The sequence below is a fragment of the Elephas maximus genome, chromosome 21, assembly GCF_024166365.1.
Source record: "Elephas maximus indicus isolate mEleMax1 chromosome 21, mEleMax1 primary haplotype, whole genome shotgun sequence".
In the NCBI taxonomy this organism is placed as follows: Eukaryota; Metazoa; Chordata; class Mammalia; order Proboscidea; family Elephantidae; genus Elephas; species Elephas maximus.
The window spans coordinates 20,392,138-20,414,729 of NC_064839.1; the positions used below are offsets into that span (position 1 = coordinate 20,392,138).

At 39.2% G+C, this 22,592-nt stretch overlaps 1 protein-coding gene across 5 annotated transcripts in view; it reads left to right on the plus strand.

Annotated features, from left to right (window-relative positions):
• FTO (FTO alpha-ketoglutarate dependent dioxygenase) overlaps positions 1–22,592 on the plus strand; it is a 412,384-nt gene that overhangs the window by 121,233 nt on the left and 268,559 nt on the right. For all 5 annotated transcript variants that reach the window (XR_007514647.1, XR_007514648.1, XM_049864193.1 and 2 more), the window contains exons 3-4: positions 559–1,186; positions 18,325–18,468. Coding sequence is in view for 3 of the 5 variants with exons in the window: in XM_049864193.1 (XP_049720150.1) it covers positions 559–1,186; positions 18,325–18,468 (772 nt within the window). In the remaining 2 variants the exon portion in view is untranslated. The remainder of the gene's footprint in view (positions 1–558; positions 1,187–18,324; positions 18,469–22,592) is intronic.

The following is a 22,592-nucleotide window of genomic DNA, read 5'->3' on the forward strand; positions in this document are numbered from 1 at the left end:
TTCAACAGAACATAATACCCAAAGCAAAATGTTAGTTTATCTAGACCGTTGTTTGACTCAAAGGTGACTTCTAGAAACCAGTTTCTTCAAGGCTCAAGATTCAAAAGGACATTTAATAGACAGTGGCCTTGGCAGGTTATTCCAACTCCATGGACACCAGAAATCTGGATTCCAGGAGAATTAAAACTGTTTCTTAATAGTAAGCACTTAGTAAATTAATGGTAAGCAATTAATTAAGTGTGTTTTCTAGGCCAGAGGCTGGAAGACATTGAGGGGTGGGGAAAAAGTGTGACACAGGGAGCCTGGGAGAGCAGAGCCTAGATTATTATGATTGTTTTGTTTATCCTGAAGATTATTGGTAGTGTGTGCTGGGGTTTGAACAGCTTGGCTGGAGAATTCGGTGACATTGGTTTCATTCTGTTTTTTCCTGTTTAGAAATGCCACCTTACAGTTTTTTTATTTTTTATTTCTAATGCTTATAAAGAAATATACCTTAGGGAATAATAGTAAAGTTTTAGCTCTCCATAAATATGTATTTTTGTTTTGGTTTTATTTTAGTGGCATCTGAAATATCCTAAACTCATTCTTCGAGAAGCTGACCGTGTACCTGAGGAGCTCCATAAAGAGGTTCAAGAAGCTTTTCTCACATTGCACAAGCATGGCTGCTTATTTCGGGACCTGGTTAGGATCCAAGGCAAAGATTTGCTTACTCCAGTATCTCGCATCCTCATTGGTAATCCAGGCTGCACCTACAAGTACCTGAACACCAGGCTCTTTACGGTACCCTGGCCAACGAAAGGTTCCACCATAAAATATACTGAGGATGAAATTGGTGCTGCTTGTCAAACCTTCCTCAAGCTGAATGACTATCTGCAGACTGAGACCATCCAGGCTTTGGAAGAACTGGCTTCCAAAGAGAAATCTAGTGATGAGGCTCTACCAGTGTATATAGCTCCAGATTTCCCCAGAATTGGTATCGGGTCATCCTTTGATCGACAGGATGAAGTGGATGTTAAGAGCAGAGCAGCATACAACGTAACTTTGTTGAATTTCATGGATCCCCAGAAAATGTCATACCTGAAAGAGGAGCCCTATTTTGGGATGGGAAAAATGGCGGTGAGCTGGCATCATGATGAGAATCTGGTGGAAAGGTCAGCGGTGGCAGTATACAATTATAGCTGTGAAGGTACAGTCTGCTCTGGGAAGATGACCAGAGTTGTTGATTGCCTGGAGATATATGTACCTGTGTGTGTGTGTGTGTGTGTGTGTGTGTGTGTGTGTGTGTATGTGTCCTGTGTCCTTCCTAGTCTTGGTACACTCCTACATCTGCAGAACATACCTGTTTCTCACCTAGCTGTGCTGTCTGGCTCATCGTTACACTGTACATAGACATGGAATATTTTTGTGCGTAAGCACTACTGTCACCCTGTCTTTCCCGTGCCTGGGAGAGCAGCATCTTGGTTTCATACAGCTAACTACCTTTCTCTAAGCTCAGAGTAGACTGTACAGTTGCTATAATTAACTTGCTGATAAAGGGCCTGGAAAACAAAAATCTGTCAAATCTCTCCGGTTCCCACAGGTGCACATTTCCAGTCTTGCCAAAATATTTTATTACAGTTGACATCACTGTCTTTATGGGAGTGGTTTGTCAAATACGGACTTGTTCTTGTCTTCATGCAGTTTTTACTACTGCTGTTTCTTGCCAGAAGCATTTGTGGTGGATTTTGTAAACAGGCAGTCCTCTATTTTCGTGAAACTCTAGCCCCTTACCCAGTTTGGCAGTTTTGGACCTGTTAGGGTTGTTGTGGCGAATTAACGTGTTCTTGCATTTTCTGAAATCTGGTTCCCTTGGAACCAAGATCAGGGGCACAGGTGCTAAGTCTACCTTTTAGTGGCCTACCCACATTTTCCTTCTTTTATTGTTCAGTTTCTGGGTGTTTAGGGTCTACTCTGACCTATAGGGTCTCTGTGATTTGGAAATGGCTCACAATAACAACAACAACAACAACAACAACAGGGTTCCCATTGTTTTTCAGAACAGGACTACAAACAGGTATTTAGATGAACATATTGAGGACAGCCTGACCATTGCTTACTCTTTTTTGCCTGATTATTTGACAAAGGAGTTCAAGATTTACATAGTATTAGTTCTTTTGCCTTTTCAGCAATTCTACTTGTTTATGGAAAAATATTTGGAAAACCAGAATTCTAGATGCCCCAATCTGGGACTGAACTGAAACTTTTTAGGGGTCATCGTTTTCTAATAAGGAGCCCTGGTGGCGCAGTGCTTAAGTGCTCGCCTGCTAACTGGAAAGGTCAGTGGTTCAAACCCAGCAGCCACTCTGAGGGAGAAAGATGTGGCAGTTTGCTTCCTTAAAGATTTGCAGCCTTGGAAACCCTGTAGGGCAGTTCTACTCTGCCCTCTAAGCTTGCTATGAGTCGGAATCTAGTTGACGGCAGTGGGTGGGTTTTCTGATAACTCTAGTTATTTAATTGGAGTTTTTTCGTTGTCGTTCTTTTTTCCATTCGTTTTTTGTTTACTTACTAAAATGGCTATTTTGGAAAAAGGACTTAAAACCAAACCTCATGGTTCTCTTTAAATGTCTTACCATCATCTAGTTTCAGAAATTTCCACAGGATATAACTAATGTCTTTTCTAACTTTACCTTACGTCTTCAGCCCCAAACAAAGATCAGGCTTAGTGGTTGGAAATTTCACCAGCCTCTCTGGCATCTCAAATAATGATACTGACCTAAGAAAATCACTTGAAGGGATTCGATGCTGTCTTAATGGAAAGAACTGAGATCCTCTGATCTTTAATAAGGCCTTGCCAGGGACTTAAGAACTATCACGTCCAAGAACTCTGATGTGAACGAACAATGGAGTTTGTTAGTTTCCTTCTTAAGGAGGCAACACTCAGAAACCCAAGTGGTGGTATGCGATAGCGCAAACTGCTACAAAGGTGTCTTTGTGCTCCTTCTTACTCTCTGCCCTCCAGTTTAATGGTCCTATTGTACTTCCAGAGCATGGGTGATCAAGTAGTTTTTGAAACCTAGAATATCTTTCAGAAAGGAATTGAAATTTTTGATGAATAGTTTCTATGGCTGGGAGGAGTTAAGACTGATAAAATACAGAAGTATAAATTGCTGACAAAACGAAACAAAAAATCCCAAACCCGTTGCTGTCGAGCCCCTCTGACTTGTAGTGACTCGGTAGGACAGAGTAGAACTGCCCCTTAGGGTTTCTAAGGCTGTAAATCTTTATGGAAGCAGGTTGCCACATCTTTCTCCCTTGGAATGGCTTTTGGGTTCGAACCACTGACCTTTGGGTTATCAGCTGAGCACTTAACCTTTGCACCACCAGGGTTCCTTAAATTGCTGATCCGAAACCCATTGCCAACGAGTGAGTGGATTCTGACTCATAGCAACCCCGTAGGACAGAGCAGAACTGCCCCATAGAGTTTCCAAGGCTGTAAATCTTTAAGGAAGCAGACTGCTACTTCTTTCTCTCTCAGAGCAGCTTTTGGGTTTGAACCTCTGACTTTCCAGTTAGCAGCTGACTGCCTTAACCACTGTGCCACCAGGGCTTTCTCAGGTTGCTGATAAAACAAAAACCTGTTGCCCTCGAGTTGTTTCCAACTTATAGCAGCCCTATAGGAGAGAGTAGAACTGCCCCGTAGGGCTTCCAAGGAGTGGGTAGTGGAATCCTACTGCCAGCCTTTTGGTTAGCAGCGGAGCTCTTAAGCACTGCACCACCAGGGCTTCCAAACTGCTGATGGAATCCTTTAAATGATCACCAGGAAGAGGCAATAGAACTTAAATCTGTGTAAGCAGTGTGATGTCCTTGTTCTCTTTCCCCCAGAACTCTTTCTAGCAGTAATGGCAATACTGTGCCCTCTCACTTCCTGAGCACTTGCTGTGTGCCAGGCAATGTTAGAGGATCTTACCTGATGGACATCTTTTATCTTCACTGCAGACCTATGAGCGGGGTGCTGTGGTCACCCTCATTTTATAGATGAGGAAACTGAGGCCACGGAAGCATGATTAACTTCCACAAGGTTATATGTGTCTAGTAGTTAACAGAGCTAGGGTTTGAATCCAGTCATTTTGGCTCTCAAGTCCTTAACACCTAGGCTGTGCACCTTACGAACAGGTATTTTCTATATCAGCAGTATAGCTGCCTCTGGGATTTTTTTTTTTAAGGGTATCCACCTACTGGAAAGGTCAAAGGAATGCCCTATTTACTCTTCCTTGCATGTCCTGACACCCCCCCACTCCTCACTTGCATACACACACAGTCCACTTCTCTTCCCCCACAACATCTGCTGGAGCTTTCTAGCACACACTTTCAGATGACTGGAATGTATCAGCCTAGCTTATTCTTTGAAATGGAACCTTCTTCTAGGTCTCTGGCTATGTGTGTGATTTTGAGTCAGATGTTTTGCAAAACATACACCTTGGAACTTCTGGTGGGTGTGTTTCTTCCAAGTGGTAAGTGATATGTTTAGTTCTCTGGCCTTCTCATAGTCCTGCCTGAGCTATGGTAGGAGTGGACTTGAAGAGAGCCATTTGGGTTAAAATGATTGTTGGTTGGGAAGGGCTTAAAAGGGGGACAGGGAGAATGGAAATTTCAGATGACTGTACTGTTTTCTGTGTCCCTGAATGTATTCGTTGTGCAATTGCTAAGGAAAGGTCACTGAGCTGGTTCTAGACAGTATGGGAACTCCAAAGGTAAATCAAATGCCCTCTTTGCCTAGAGAGAGTAGGTGAGGTAAGGTGTGCACTTGTGGCTATAATTTTAAATGATGAAATGTTAGATTTGGAAGCAGCATTTGAAATTACCTAGTACAGCCTTTTCATTTTACAGATCAAAACACTGATCTGGAGAGAACGGAGGTGACCTGCTGAAGGTCACATAGTTTGTGACAAGAAAGGGATGTGAGTTGGAGAGTGTTTAGTGCCACAGGAGAGGTTCAGGTAAAATGCATTGGGAGTTAAGATACAGAAGTGATTACTTCCTTTTGAAAATAAATTGAAGCTTAGCATCTCTTCAGGTCTTTTCCCTCAATACCTTCTCCCGATGAAATCTTCACATAGATTTATGATGAGCCGATCAATCTACTTTGGTTTATTTCCATGGGTAGAGGTCACCGAGTAGTAATTTGTATAGGATATGTGCTCTTTTATACTAACTTTATTGACTTTCACATGCAGTTCTATTTAATAGATACCTTCAGTAGGAAGGCTGAAATGGTATAATTTTTAATAAGGAATGGCTTCAGGGGACCATATGTAAATAGGCAGAGTATTTGATTTTCCTATTCTAGATTTACTGGCAATTGCTTGTTACCTCTATGTATAAAAAATGAATTTTAGCAGGGAACACATTAAAAACCCATTGTTAATATGGTCCAACACCTTGTTCTTTGGCTGGAATACCTGTGAAAAGATCATTTAAGATAACTCTTGGTTACAGTTTTTGTTTGTTTTCTAGGACATTGCCTTTAGAGAAAAAAGAACAATTCTTAAGATTTTTAACTACTTCCATGTATTGTAGATTCTGGGGTGTTAGTTTCCAGATCACCCGTGGAGGGCCAAGTATACTCAGAAAAGGAAGAGAGGCCAATCCGTGTTTCTTGTTGAATATGTGATAGGTTACAAAGTATGGATTTCACGGTAATTTTCTTAGAACTTTAGAATAGCCATTCATGTCTTTGGGGAAAATTTGAGTCCACTTAAGGATGGAAATTTTCTCCCATAGTTCTTGAATCTCTATTTTGAAATGAGTGGCTCTATATTTCTTAGCTCATTTTTGAGAGCATGAAAAGCTAGGTTGTAATTTCAGCTTGGAGTTTTGCAGCATTCATAATTTTTAAAAAAGCCATGGCATTTAATGTTTTTCTTAGCCTCCCAATATCCTCGTCTCGTTTGCTTTCTGCCTTTTTTCATTGTGTCATGCCATGTCCTGACAGTTATTTTTGAAGTCACTTTTGGTGCTCAGTAAAACTTGTTTGGTCTCATAAGTCACTTTTTTTTTGCCCCATGCAGTTATTTATCTACTTAACAAACAGTTTATGAGCATTGGCTATTTGCCCAGGTACTCTTCTAGATGTTGGGATACAACAGTGAACAAAACTGACAAAAAATCCCTGCCCTCGTGTAGCTTCCATTCTGGCAAGGGGAGACAGAAAATTAATAAATGAGTGGATTGTGTCATAAAGGCTGGGGACAGGCTTACAATTTTAAATAGGAAGGTGAAGGAAGGCCTCATTTAGAAGGTAACATTTTAGCAAACATTTGAAGGAGAGAGTGAGTCACTCAGAAATTTGAAGGGGAGAGCAGTTTAGGTCGAGGGAATATCAAGTGCAAAGGTCCAGAGATGGAACATGATTCGGGTGTTTTAGAAGCAACAGTATGGATGGAACAGAGTGAGAGAAGAGGAAAAGTAACAGAAGTGAAGACAACAGAAGCAATGGGGAAGAAAAGGGGATGTCCAGAAGATAGGGTCTTATAAGTGACTACAGGCTTTTTCTTTGAATGAGATGGGGTGCCATTACAGGGTTTTGAGTAGAAGAAGGGGGTAACACTGTAAGCAGGCAGCCTGAAAGGGGCAATTGCAGTGATGCGGACTAGAGGTGATGGAGCAGCTTCAAAGAGGCCGAGGTGCTGAGAAAAGTATATAGTCCCATATATTTTTACCAAAAAGAGAGTGGCAATGTTTCAGTGCCTGTGAGGAAGGAAGACCCCAGTGCCATCTCCCATTTGTCAAGAGAAGGCTAGGCCAACAAGAATGACTGGATTTTTTAAAAAATAATTTTGTATATTTTTGTTGTTAAAAATATACGTAGCAAAACACAAACACCAATTCAATAATTTCTACAGGTACAATTCAGTGACATTGGTTACATTCTTCAAGTTGTGCAACCATTCTCATCCTCTTCTGAATTATTCCTCCACCGTTCACATAAACTCACTGCCCCTAAAGCTTCGTATTCTTTTGAGTTGCTGTTGTCAATTTGATCCCAGATAGATAGTTCTTTAAAAGAGCACAGTGCTGAAGGAGAGAATGACTGAATTTTTTTCTCTTTTAATTTTTATTGTGCTTTAAGTGAAAGTTTACAGATGAAGTCAGTCTGTCATACAAAAATTTATATACACCTTGCTATGTACTTGTAGTTGCTCTCCCCTAATGAGACAGCACACTCCTCTCCACCCTCTAGTTTCGCGTCCATTCTGTCAGCTTCTGTCCCCTTCTGCCTTCTCATCTCCCCTCCAGACAGGAGCTGCCCACATCGTCCCATGTGTCTATTTGATCCAAGAAGCTCACTCCTCACCAGTATCATTTTCTGTCCTATAGCCCAGCCCAATCGCTGTCTGAAGAGTTGGCTTTGGGAATGGTTCCAGTCTTGTGCTAACAGAAGGTCTGGGGACCATGACCTCTGGGGTCCTTCTAATCTCAGAATGACTGAATTTTTAATGATGTATTAATATGATGAGCAGGGGATAAGAGGACAAATTAGAGTGGAGCAGACTTCACTGTCTATAAAATTAATTGGTACTTTAATCCTGTGTTATTAAATGACATCATTCCTATTGATATTAATTGTGAGATCTTATGTTCATTAAATTCTTTGTGGCTCAGTTTTCTAATCTATTAAATGGTGATAGGAACAGTACCCACTTCAGGATTGGGAAGATTGGGTACAGGTGAAGTGCTAAGAACAGTGTTTAACACATATATATATTCAATATGTTTTTATTTTTAGTTTTTATTAAAATTAGGCATTCATCTAATTTTAAAAAGTCAAATATTTCTGTAAGGTTTGTTAAGAAAGCAAACAGCTTATCTGCCCCCTTTTCACTTCCCCAGAGGCAATAATTTCTATTCTTTTAGTTAATTCTTTTGGTAGGAAATAGCATCCTTATATTGTGTTTGGGCATCATCTATTGGCTTCCTGGTATGGAAGATGAAGATTTACTTGAATTTACTTACTCTTTTCTCTCCCTGTCAGCCTCCACATGCACTCTTTTCTGATTCTCTCATCATAGATATATTGTAATTTTGGTTATGTCAATATTCAGCCAGTATAGTTACTAGCCACATAGTTATCATTATCTTCAGAGCCTTGTCATAAACTGTGATCAGTTTAAGGAAAAGTTTACAACTTTGATTTTTTCCTGTGTTAGTAGTGTTGTTCTTGTTTTGTTTGTTTACATAAAAAACCAAAACCAAACCCCGTCCAGTCGAGTTGATTCTGACTCATAACGACCCTACAGGATAGAGTAGAGCTGCCCCGTGGAGTTGCCGAGGAGCGACTGGCGGTTTCAAGCTGCCGACCCTTTGGTTAGCAGCCATAGCACTTAACCACTATGCACCAGGGTTTCCGTTTGTTTACAGAGTATGTAGTTATTACTAATTGAACCCCATACTGTCTTCTGGTAGTCTAAATCTCTTATCAAGACTTTCAGAACCATCACAGATTCTGTCAGTTTCATTTTCTTAGAGAAATATCTCCCAGATGTTCTGATCTACTCCAGTCTGGGCTGGTTGCATTCTATGCCTAATGCATACCTGTCCCATTTTGTGATACCTCTTCATCATAATCCAGTAGATTCCCTCCTTCATTTCTTTCCTTTGGATGTCAGTATTCTTGGATCCCATGTCTCTGTTTTTACTAATTTACTTCTTCATTTTGATGGAGCATATCCTCCAAAAGGTCATTAAGAAAGAGTATTTGGGAAGTGAAATTTTGAGATCTCAAATGTCTTAAATTGTCTTTGTTCTACCTTGACAAGTATTGATATTTAAGTATGGAAATCTTGGTAGGAAATAATTTTTCTTCAGAATTTTGAGAGCATTACACCACTGTCTTATCTTCCGGTGTTTATGCTGAGGATTCTGATTTTTTTTCTTTGTCCTTTGCATGTGACTTTGTCCTTTGTGTATGTTTTGTAATGTCACAGTGAGATTTTTTATCCATTATATTGGCATTCGATGGGTCCTTTCAATCTGAAAGCTCATGAACTTCAATTGCAGAAAATTTTTATAAATTACTTTGTTAATTATTTTCTCCTCTTCAATTTTCTCTTCTCTCTGGAATCCGTATCATTTGGTTGTTGAACCTTATGGACTGTTTCTGTAGTTTTCTTGTTTATTCTCTTATTTTTTGATCTTTTTGTGTTTTTTAATCTACTGTCTGGGAGATTTCCTTTGCTTCATTTTCTAATCTTTTTTTTTTTTTAATTGAAATACAGCATACATTATAAACATACAGCTTATTGAATTGTCACAAAGTAAACACATTTGTGTAACCATTAACCGGATCAAGAAATAGCACATTACCAGCGTCCCAGAAATGCTCCCTTCTGGTGTCTACTTCCAACAGTAACCACTGTCCTCACTCCTGAGTCCGTAGATTAGTTTTGCACATATTTCAGTTAGAATTGTAAGTTCTGTGGGCATGATTTGTGTCTTGATCCTCCTTTGCATCTGCATATAATGAAAAATCAGTCAGTTTGTTATTCTTGGGGAGTTTGTGCTACTGCAGTGCTTCGTGGCCACTGTCCAATAACTTTTTGATCTCTGCGACTGCAATCTCTGGTATTAGGATTCTTTCAATTACAAGTAGCAGATACCTGACCTAAACAGGCTCAGTTAAAAAGGGAGGCAGTGGTCTCACTTAATACAAAGACCAGAAGTCTGACTGGCTTCAAGGGAACCTTGTTTCAACAGTAATGGTGTGATCAGTTTCCAGTTCCTTCTCCTCTGTCTTCTGGCTTCTTTTCGATTGGGTCTGCTTTCCTCTATTGAGACAGGCGAACTTCTTATGGCTCCCAAATGGCTGCCCCCAGTTTTTGTGGCCACCCTCTTTCTTTTTCATGAACATCGGGAAAAAGGGAAACTGTGTCTTGGACGTGTACTTTGAACACTGGATAAAGCTTTGCCTGAAGCTAGATGAACAAATAATTATCTTCTTTGGATTAACACAGTTTGGTTCTGGTCTTCTGTGTTATTTACAACATAAAGATTTCCTGTAAGACTTCATCACTCTCTTTGCAATGTTGTAAGTTGCCCTAGGAATTGCAGCCTATATTGTCGGAAGCTCTGGTTTGGACAATGTATTGTTTGAGAAGTATCTTGTTTCCTGTCCTCATTTCATATTTTCCTTAGATAAGGTAGTGGTTTTGAAGCTTTAGCCGAGGACCCCAAAAGCAGTTTTCCTCTCCTTTCCCCATTTTCCTTTTTTTCCTCCAAGTCCATGAAGCATGATGTAATGAGGTTCTCCTATATATGTGAATATTTATACCTTAAATTTTTTTTCCAAAAGTTTAATCTGAAAGCTTGCAGAGCCAGATGTCATGTTGAATGGTTTTAGATTTTTCTGTAAAGAGTTTTCAGTATTTCTCCTGAAATCCTAGAACACATAATTAATTTTACAGCTTATCTGTGGCAAGGGACTGTGCTTGTCCTGAATAACTTGTCTTGAGGCACCTGAGAGCAGCTTCTTGTTACAGATTCTGAAATGGGATGGATTAGTCTTTTTTTTCCCACCCTTCAGACTTTTCTGGATTCTCCATTTCGTTAGACCATTCATTCCTCAGTGGCAGAGGAGGCGTGTGCTCTGTGTCAGCAGCAGATTTGACTCCTTGTTTTTCACAACAAACCAAGGAAAGCATTTCTAAATTGTAGATTCTGGCACAGAGGCTTCTCCTTGGCTAACCTTCCTTTCACAGGGAGAATCCTTCCATAGTGTTTCCCAAATGTTCTCTGGGTTAAGCAGTACCTATTTGCCATTACTTTGACAACCTGTCCAGAAACATTGTACCTTCCAGAAGGATCATTCTGAAATACAAATCTTACCTATGAAAAAGTCTTCAGTGGCTCCGTCCTTCCCGTGGTTATCAAAGCCCTCTGTGACCTGGCCTCTGCCCACCCCTCCAGTCCGTTCGCTTGCAAATTAACGTCATTCCTGTGATGCTCTTGCTTGTGTTCTTGCACTCACATGCTACTTCTCTCAAGTGTGTCGTCTCAACCTCATGCTTTCTACTTTCACTTTTTGTCTCCCTCCGTTTTTAAAAATGGATTTCTGGTCCTAGACGCTAGAATGTGGTGTATCAGCACTGGACAAATAAGGCATTGTTAGGCTCCATGTATCACTGCCCATCTGCAACTTCTGGCTTTTTCTTGCCTATGACGTGGGTAGAAGGGGCCTGCAAAGCTCCTCTAGATGTGAGGTCAAGGGAACAGAGAAAATAATTGCAAGGGTGGGAGTTCTAAAAGTCTTAGCCCTTGGCTAATGGAATAAACAATAGGAAATAGGGCTATTTTCTAATGTGTGAAAATGATAAATACATAATCAGGTATTAGAGAGATGAACATTTTTTTTTACTTCTTCAGCAGTTTGGTTAATGGGAGCTGGGAATGTACCAAACACACTGAGGCTTAAAGGCAAGAAGGAGCCCATTGCCTCTGTTCTTCCAAAATAACACAAGCAAGAACACCCAGTTGCAGTTGCTGTAGATAATGATAAGTTGATTTCATTGGCATAGTGAGTTTGGGAGCCACACTATACTTCAGCAATAAAAAATTTATCAGACATACAATGTCCCCTCTCCCTTTCCAGCCCAAGGGGGAGGAAACCCTCAACCAAACATTATTTTAATGAGCACATTTCAGAGGTGCTGGATATATGGGAGACATCAAGAAACACTGATTGAAATTGTTGCGTCCTCCAGGACTTTATTGGTGCCATATTGAGAAGAGTGCCGGGATGAAAGTTGGAGGGGAAAGTAGTCAGCCAACCTTTTAGCCTATAAAGATGACCACTGGTGAGAACACCCAGAATCAGAGGTTTTAAAACTGCCTAAAAACCATTGTGTTTGCAGTTTCAAAATCATTATTTTAGTAGAACTTAAGTTATAATTGATTTGACCAAAAAAGGACATATGAAAAATCTTTTAAAAATATTTCCATTCTTTTTTCTTGTACCATTTACTACATCTGTTATCAGTAGGGCCCCTGAAACGAAAACAGGCTGAAGCCTTGGGGCATCACAAATATAAGCACGCAATTTCTCATATCAGTATTGTGTTTCTAAATGTATCTGGATATCAAATCATCTCGCATTAATTTTAGTCACATTATGTCATTTTATGTCATTAGGTATTAATTGCATTACATCATTATTATTTTGTTCAGTCTCAGCTTCCTCACTAATATGTGCAGTGGACATCTCTATCATATCACAAGACTCTTGAGCAGGGGCTGGCAAATGATTTCTATAAAGAAGCTGTCTTAGTTACCCAGTGCTGCTGTAACAGAAATACCGTAAGTGGATGGCTATAACAAACAGCAATTTATTCTCTCATAGTCTAGGAGGTTAGAAGCCTGAATTCAGGGTGCCAGCTCCAAGGGAAGGCTTTCTCTCTCTCTCGACTGTGGAAGAAGGTCCCTATCGTCAATCTTCCCCTCGTCTAGGATCTTCTCAGCACAGGGACCCCGGGTCCCAAGGGCGTGCTCTGCTTCCAGTGCTTCTTTCTTGGTGGCATGAGGTCCTTCTCTGCTGGATTTTCTCTTTTACATCTCAAAAGAGAATTGACTCAACATACAACCTCGTCCTGTAGATTGAGTCCTGCCTAATTAACATAACTGCCTCTAATCCTGTCTCATTAACATCGTAGAGGTTAGGATTTACAGGACATAGGATAATCACATCAGATCACAAAATGGTGGGCAGTCACACAGTACTGGGAATCATGGCCTAGGAAGCTGACACACATTTTTGTTGGACACAATTCAGTCCTTAACAGAGCCATATAGTAAATGTTTTGGGGACCTTGTAGCCTGTATGGCACTACTCAGTCTTGCTGTCATGTCCGAAAGCAGCCCTGGACAGTGTGTCAGTGAATGGGGGTGGCTGTGTTCCATTTAAACTTAGTTTACAAAAACAAATGATGGTCTGTGTTCTGCTCTAGACCAAGGTTCGCAGACTCAAGTGCCTGTAGGGGCCAAGCAGGTACCACAAAATGAGTGAAGTGGCTGTCTGGGGACTGTCTCTAGCAGAGAGCACATGCCTTGTCTAAAACGGGCAGTTACTTCTCACCCACAGCCACCTGTGACTGGCTCAGTGATACTAGATCTTGAAATTCAGGAGTAGCTGGAAATTTGAATTTTCATGCAAAGTCATCTGACTTGTTTTCATTTGGCAAGTAATTTAGATTTGCTAAGGAAATATAGTACAGGTCAGTACTTCTGTGGGTTCTTTTTTGCTTCATGGTCCTCTAGTTTTGCAAGTTTTGGTATTTTCAGGTGCACTGGGTTTGGTTTTTTTTTGTGTGTGTATTATGTATAAATAAGAACTGCCTGCCAAATGTAATTAGACATGGATAGCAAGTATCTGGTGCAGGTGCTGCCACCAACCCTTACAGTGCCTGTGACAGACATCGGTAATTGGTCAAACCACTCTTTCCCACTCAGCCCGGAGAAGGCTTCAGAGAGCCCTTCTCCACCAGGGCTCAAAAAATTGCAATCACCAAGTCAGTTGTACCCCCTGATGTCCAAAGTATTTGTCATCTCTGTCCCAGGGAATTCTCTTGAAAATGTTTTTAGAAAATAGCTTTGGATTTTTAATTATATGACTTTATTCTTAGAGAAGTCTAATTAAATATATGCTCCTACTTTCTAAAAAATATTTGTTCTTTCTGATGTGTTTTCTGAAATACTCTTTAGTCAATTCTGTTCATATGATAGTATCAGATTTTAGATTTAAGCTTAGGGAATTGAAAAGTATCTGGGGTTGGAAGTTGGATATGTCCTTAAAGTTCATTTAGTAAGTATTTCTACCTTGCAGAGACCATGAATTCTATTAGATTTATGGTCTGTTCTTTTTTACCATATGTCGTACATAGTAAAGTGAATGATTAGTTATAAAAGGGAGTTCCTTTTTCTCACTTTCTTTTACTGCCTTTGCCCCTCGTGCCCAGTTATCATAGAGTTCAGAATTTAGGAATGCGGTTTATGGGTATGCGTCACCTGGGATGGATGTACTTTGGGATTGTGCATGTGATCTATACATGATGCAGCCCAAGTAAATCATCTTCTATTGTCGATTTTGATCACATAAAACTTTGTCTCTTTTGACTTCCCTGCTAACTTCCTGCTGTGCCCTCTGCCAGTCTGAATGCTAACTTGGCTTTTGAGTTTGACCTACCCTAAGAAGTCTGCTCTAAGCATTTCAACCCTAATTGGCCCTCTCTTCTCGGAACTTCTTTAGTGTTAAGGACCGCATGAATTTAGTAGTAATGTCCTGCTTTGTTATGTTCTTAAATTTAATTTGAGGTGCTTTTGTCTTACCTTCCAAATTAACATTATCTTTCTTTGCCATCTTGCACAGTGAGGATTTGAATGGTAGGAACTGAAAGAACATTTTGCTTTTAAGCAAACAGTTGAGTGCAACAGATGTTCATGGAGTACCTTCTCTGTGCCTGACAGCAGAGGTCTAAGTGTGGATGAAATGAACACACAGACCCTGCCCTTGAAGACCAGGGTCTCGGAGGGTAGTTTAAAGTCTGATGGAATGTAAACCCCCTCCCCTACCCTGCCAGAAAAAAAAACAAACTAGTTGCTCTGGAGTCCCCCCGTAATAGTAATCAGTGACGGGTATTTACAGCTCCACAGAAGGAGACCTCCACTGGGCCAAAGCTCTTTGTTTTATTTACTGACACATCCCAAGTGCCTGGGATGGTGCTGAGTATACAGTAAGGGTTAAAAGAACTTTCAAAAGCTTTTGTATAGGTCCATTCCTTTAGTATTGTAAGTGTAGGACACTAACACTAACACTAACTCTTACTTAGTGTGTACCTTCCGGTTCTTTGATGTGTCTTCCACCCCTGCACCCTAGCCACCAAGTCCTCTCAAAGGAAAACCAGTCTTGGATATCCTTCCAAGCATTATACCCACATATACAGTTTTTTTTTCTCTAAAAAATATATCCAGTAATTCCATATTGGTACATAGTCATATTATTTTTAGTGGCTACATAGTATTTTATTATTTGGATATATTGTAATTTATTTAACCAGTAGTAACCTATTGATGCATGTATAGATTGTTTCTGACCTTTTGCTCTTATATATAATGCCATAATAAATATGCTTGTTCAGCAGTCACTTTGTAGTGTATGAAGTAGGAAATGAGACATTGGTGGTTCAGTGGTAGAATTCTTGGTTTCTACGTGGGAGACCTGGGTTCTATTCCCAGCCAGTGACTCTCATGCACAGCCACCACCCATCTGCCAGTGGTGCGTTGCGCGTTGCTATGGTGCTGAATAAAGTTCAGCAAACCTTCCAGACTAAGATGGACTGGGAAGAAAGGACTTCCAGTCTACTTCTGAAAACCAGCCAATGAAAGAAGCCACAACAGTCTGATCCCTAACCAGTCATGGGGAAGGTAGTGTTTCGTTGGGGTCACTATGACTTATGGGCTAACTTCACAGCAGCTAACAACAGCAAGAAGCAGGAATTTTAGTATACATTCCTATAAGTAAAAACCAAAAACCCAGTGCCGTTGAGTCGATTCCAACTCATAGTGACCCTATAGGACAGAGTAGAACTGCCCCATAGAGTTTTCAAAGAGCGCCTGGCGGATTCAAACTGCCGACCCTTTGGTTGGCAGCCATAGCACTTAACCACTACGCCACCAGGGTTTCCTAGAAGTGGAACTGTGGAATTCCTGTAAGGGTCAAAGGGCTTATGCATTTGTAATTTTGATAAGTATTTTTATTGTCAAATTGGTCTCTATAGAGAGTATGAGTGTGCCATTTTGTTGCACCCTTACTAACACACTGTATTTTACCAAAGTTTTTGACCTTGTCTGATCTAATAGATAAAAAATGATGTTAGGGCTTTGGAGCCCTGGTAGCGCAGTGGTTAAGAGCTCAGGCTACTAACCAAACGGTTGCTAGTTCAAGTCCACTGGCTGCTCCTTGGAAACCCTTTGGGGTGTTCTGCTCTGTCTTAAAGGGTTCTGCTCTGTCCTACAGAGTTCTACTCTGTCTTACAGGGTCACTATGAGTCATAATCAACTCAACAGCAATAGGTTTTGTTTTCTTGGTTTATTATGACTTTAATTTGAATTCCTCTCATATGAATACGTTAGAACATCTTTTATTTCTGTTGTATGTTTTGTCTTCATAACTTTTGTCCTTTTTTTCTAATTGGTTATTGATCTTTATCTTATTGCTATATAGGAGCTCTTCCTATGTCAGGAAAACCATTCCCTGACTAATCTTGTTTGTTTATTATTTCCAGGTGAATTATAGAGCCAGCTTGTCTAGTTACCCATCCTACTTACCTAAAGAACAACCTTGTTGGTGTTTTTATTTTGATTGAATCAAATTTATAAATCAATTTAGGAAGAACTGACATTTCCATGATGTTAAGTCTCATTTTCCGTGAACATAATAGGTCTTTTACATGTTTAAATTTTCTTTTGTGTCATGTAATAACATTTTAAAGTTCTCTTCATATGGTGGTGTTGTTATTGCATTTCCTTGAGTCAGTTCCGACTCACAGTGACCCCAGCTGACACAGGAGAACTGCCCAATGGGGTTTTCTTGGCTGTTATCTTTATGGAAGCACATTGCCAGATTTTCCTTCTGCAGAGCCACTGTTTCGTTACCAGGGCTTCTTTCTCTTCGCATAGACAACACATATATAAGAATCTTCCTAGATATTTTAATAAATTGGATTTTTGTTTGTTTCTGTGTTTGTAAGATATTAATTTTTGTGATTTTGTAGCTAGCATTTTCTTAATTTGCCTATTGCTTGGGATGTATTTTTCATGGTTTATTTGCATATAAATAATCATATCATCTGCAAAAAATTGTTTTTTGTATTTTGAAAATTTTACACCTCATATTTTATTTGTCTGATTAGAACTGCTTTGATAACCCAACTCCAGAGGGTACCATTTCTTTGGCCATATCATCCAGAATGATGAGAAGTCATTATGGTAATGAAGGACATCGTTTTCTAATTCTTAACTTTGGGGATGTTTCCCTATAAAGTATGATGCTGACTTTGGTGTTGAGACAGTTCTATACTTTCTCATGTGAAGGAGGTAGCCACCTATTTTTATTTTATGTAGGTTTATATAATGATGTATTTTTATTATGTTGTGTTTTATCATGTACTTCTTTGTATCTCTGGTGATTCATATGATTTTTTTATTTTGATCTATTATCATGAATTTTAAGTGCAGGTGGCCCCTGACTTATGACAGAGCTCCATTCCAGAGACTCTGTTGTAAGTTGGTTCTGACGTAAGTCTAGTACCTCTTTTTTTTTTTTAGTTTTCATTATTACTGCTTTTTGTTATCAGTATCTTTATAAATATTTGCAGGTGAACATCTGAGAATTATAACATCAGCAAATTACACACTGCAGCATTGTATGTAGTACATATTACTAATAATAAGATGTACAAAACAAAAACAAAAACAAAAAAACACCAACCAAAAAGCAGGTGGTCTTAAGTGCCGTTCTTCGTAACTTGAATACATTGTAAGTCAGGGACTACCTGTATAGGATTTTTGCTTATTAAACTATCCTTGTATTCCTGGAATAAATTCTACTTGTTCATGGAACAGTATTCTTTTAATATGTTGCCTAATTTGGATTCTGTTTCCCTATGTTTAGGAATTTTGCATTGATTTTCACATGAGAGATTGGTCATTATATGTGTGTTCTTTCATTTTTTTTATGATACATTTTATTCTGTCTTCATGAAAAATATTTTGGAAATTTTAAAATTTCAATGCTCTTAAACAGTTTAAAGTGTTGAAATGACTATTCCTTAATTTTTGGTAGAATTCCATTTTTGAAATTCTCTGGGCCTATATTTTGCTGGGAGATAGTTCTTTGACAACTTCCTCTATTCCTTCTATGGTTTGTTTAGGTTTTCTACCTCTTCTGGGGTAAACTTTGGTAGTTAACATATTCCTTAAATATTATCCATTTAATTCATATTTTCTAACTTATTTGCTTGGAAATGAGCAAAATAATCTTTTATCTTCCAAGGTATCAGTGGTTATTTCTTCTCTATTTTCTTTATTTATACCATTGTATTTTATGAAATGTACATGAAAAAATACATGACATGTTAAAAATATTCTAAAGTATGTTTTTAAAAAAATATGACACAAAAGCAGGATATACTTATCATCAATATTTAATTAAAATTTCAATTATTTCTAAAATAACTGTTGTACAACCTAGAAGTTTAGATAAGACATTTCCTTTCTGATCACTTTTTTCTCTTTTGACAGGCTCTGAAGAGGAAAGTGAGGATGATCCTGACCTTGAAGGCAGAGATCCTGATACTTGGCATGTTGGCTTTAAGATCTCTTGGGACATAGAAACACCTGGCTTGGCAATACCCCTTCACCAAGGAGACTGCTACTTTATGCTTGGTAATCTTAGGATCAAAATTATATTGATGTTCTAGTGTCCAAGTTTCGATTATTGGGTGCATATTTTGAATATGTCTTTTCAAGCATTTTTTAGTAATAATGACGCTTCTTTATAAGAACGTGTAACTAGTTTTATTGAGATATATACTAATTTACCAGTGTGAAGTTTCTTAAGTATTTTACTGTGTATACAAGTTCCTAGTAGTAAGAGAGTTTTTTTTTTTTTTTCTAGTTTTGAATGTAATTTCTTCTCGGGAACAGCTGACCTAACAACACGGCCTTTCTCTCCACTTGTTATTAGTTCTCTGGGAAAGCTGTATTTCAGCTGCAGTTAGGCTATATGAAGCTGTGGAGTTTTACAGGCTTTATTTTTATTTCTTTGCTCGTAGGTACTTTGTTTTGTTTTAGACTTCCTACTAGTTTTCTGGTGCACAGTGTGCAGGCAGCACCTGTTTTTACTCACAAATCTTCTTAGGGCTTATTCTCTCCTGGTTTCTAGCTCCTGATTTTTCAGCATTTATCTCATTCCTACCTGCCTGGGGGATCTACTCATGTGTTGGTTTTGGAACCAGAAAGCACCAGGGCTCAAGTATAGTATTTATGATAAGAATTAAGTTCTAATTAATTGGGCAGTTGTCCCTGGTACTGTTTTTGTTTACTCTTTTATTTTAAAATGTTAACACTTAAATGAATTTACTGTTCAGAAGTCTCCCACTTTTCATACAAAATTACTATGCTACTGATACAGTTGAAAAAGTTCAATGCCTTCTCCTGCAGGAAAAATTCATAGTGTCCTCAGGGTCAATGTGAAACCTGGCCCTGTCCCCACTGGAGGCTCCCCAAGGACTGCATACCTGTTAGCTGGGGACAGGGTTTGTTTTCTAGGCAATGACTCCCACACACATGAAGGCCCCTCTTCCTCCAGCACAAGCCCATTGAAAGCAATAGCAGCAACTTGCCCATATTTTATGCAGGCCCAGACATGGGGGTAGACGCAAGGACAAGCTCTCCTCTGTCCCAGGAGTTACCCCACCTGGGCCTCCATTAGCTGCCCACCACTACTCACTTTAACAACATTCAGGTATACCCAGTCACTGGTCTCGGAAAAAAAAAAAAAAAAGATTCTGGGGGAAACATGGAGATGAATCAATATGGTCCTTGCATCCTGGGACTTCAGTGCCGTTTAGGTGTTTTCCAAATTTTAGTCATTCGCAGATCAGCCTCGTGGTGGCTGCCATATCCATGTGCTCTCTATACTACTGTTAACATACTATTTCTCTCTACCTGATCTCACTTTTTTCTTTTACTGAAATGAATTTATTTTAAAAGGAGATTTTCTATGACTACTTTAAAGGAAAACTAAGAAGTAGCCACTTTCTAGTTACATACACATGGCATAATTAAAAAAAAAATTAGATGGGTTTTATAAATATCGAGAAACTAAAACAATATTATTGAGTGTCTCTTACTTTTGTTTGATGAAGATCCTGAGTCTGAGTCCTGTTCTGTCTTTGTTAAAAAGGAGATTAGGAACTGTTCCAAAAAAAAAGCCTAGCCCATTGCTGTCGAGTCAATTCCGACTCGTAGCGACCCTGTAGAACAGAACTGCCCCATAGGGCTTCCAGTGAGCACCTGGGGGGTTTGAACTGCCAACCTTTTGGTTAGCAGCAGTAGCTCTTAACCACTATGCCGCCAGGGTTTCCCAGGAACTGTTAGAGAGTTGTTAACCATATTATGGCACCAATCTGAGACTTTTTTTTAATGTTAGCGGGAGGATTGGAAGATCATTATATAGGGAGTTACTTTCAAATATTATGATTTGGCTTAAGACTAAATGGGTATTAATTTCCCAATAAGGAAGATCAAAATTTTCCTTTGGTTACTTTGTTCAGGAGTCTCTATTAGCAACTTGTATCTTTAAAAGAAATGAGGGTCAGAATGGTGCCATTTTTAATAGCTTTATTATTTTTTTCTGGATATAATAGTAATAAGTACTCAATGTAAACGTTCTGCTACCTGCCACTTATTCAACAGTATCCTTTTTTATTGTGATTTAGGTGAAAGTTTACAGAGCAAATTACATTTAACAGTATCTTATTGTTCTTTTTCAATTAAAGCAATACATGCTCATTGTAGAGAAAAAAAATTTTGAAAAGAATAAAATGAAAGAACATAAAAATCAGTATTCATGCTTGATTTAGTATATTCCTTTCTAGTCTTTTTTTGTATAAATATATATGAATGTAATAGTAGTAGTAATATAAATAACTACCACATTTGTTGGAGACTGATGACCAGTCAAACATTTCTTTAATCTTCTCAGTAATCTGGAAAAACTGATGTTAGCTATATTGCAAAAGAAGAAATCAAGGTTAGTTGAAGTTACTTAGTCATGGTTACACAACTAGTAAGAAGCCTGAATTAGCACTTGTTACTTTACCCCACTCAGGCTCTGACACCCCATTGCCTGTCTACCCTTACACGCCTATGGGTGCCCTCCTCACCCCACTCAGCCTTTTGCCCTTCCACACACAGTACCCTGCGTAATTGCCTCTCTCTGCTTCACCTAATGGTTTCAGGACTAAGTTGTTCAGGAAGAAAAGAAAGGAAGATGAAGAGACTCCATTTGTTTTCATTTCTTTCCGAAATTATGTTTTTCTTGCCTCAGACAGATTAATAATGAAAATATTTAAAAATTACACTCTCCTTTTAACCTATAATAAGCATTCATTTAAAAATACGCATTCAGTTTGTTTAGCTATTGCAGGTAGTAAACAGAGGAAATGAGTATTACTGCCTTCAGATACAGGGAAATAGCTGGTGTCCTACTGAACTGTGCCAAGCCCAGCACAGTGGACCCAAAGCCTGCATTTAGAATATATTTTCTTGTTAAGATTTCACATTCGATTTCTAGAATAACTCTTCGTCCATCTCCTTTTAAACAGAACAAAACTAAAGGTAACCTGTTGTTAGGTGCTGGCGAGATGGTTCCGACTCATAGCGACCCTACATGCAACAGAATGAAACACCCCTAGTGTTGCGCCATCCTCACAGTCGTTGCCATGCTTGAGCCCATTGTTGCAGTGCTGCCTTTTCTGGTTATTTTTTAAGTCCACACAGCACAAGGAGCCCCATGGAGGGAACTCAGTACTGAGCTGATATCTGAAATCTGAACTTCATAGCACTTTTGAAAAGGAAACAGTTTAGCTCAATTTATAATAATATATTGGTCTGCAGAGGAAGTGCAGACTGAACCCTGCTGTCTCAAGTAAATCCTCCAGGGGCGTCTGATGGAGAATGTGGCGGGTGCCTGTAATAAATCCACTGCCCGTGGAAGTGAGTGAAGGCCCTGCTGGCAGTGCCTGAGGACACGCTTAACTGGGGTTGTCACGGTTTTTCTTTTAAATTGGAATCTTTACCCTAATCTCAGAGTTAGACATGACCGGATTTGCAAACAGATTTACAGTTTTCACTGATTTTCCAACTAGGACTTTAAAACATACTTAGAAAACAAAACAAAAAACAAAACAAAACAAACAGGCTCTGGTCTTTTTCAGACTAGGATGATTTACTTTGCCGCAGATGTTTTCTATAGACTGAATGTAACTGAGGAGTTAAGGACTTAACAGTGGCTAGGAGACAAACTGGGTTTGTTTTCTGTGGAACAGATTATACAGTTCAAGGGACATCAACTGCAATTGTGTTCATTAACCAGAAGCTGAATGTGGGGGTAGGCTGTTTCAGGACAAAGGTAAGGGCTAGGTAAACATTTGGAGCAAACCACTTCCCCTCCCTCCAATTAATTAATTATTTTTACATGCCATGCATTGCATTGGGCAAATCAGCTGCAAAAGTCCTCTTTAAAGTGTTAAGAAGCAAAGATGTCAACTTGAGAAATAAGGTGCGTTTGTTGGTACTTTCCGTCACCTCATATGCATGCGAAAGCTGGACAGTGAATAAGGAAGACCAAAGAAGAATTGATGCCTTTGAATCATGATGTTGGCAAAGAAGAATGTGTATACATACCATGGACTGCCAGAAAAATGAATAAATCTGTCTCAGAAGTACAGCCAGGATGCTCCTTGGAAGCAAGGATGGCGAGACTTCTTCTCATGTACTTTGGA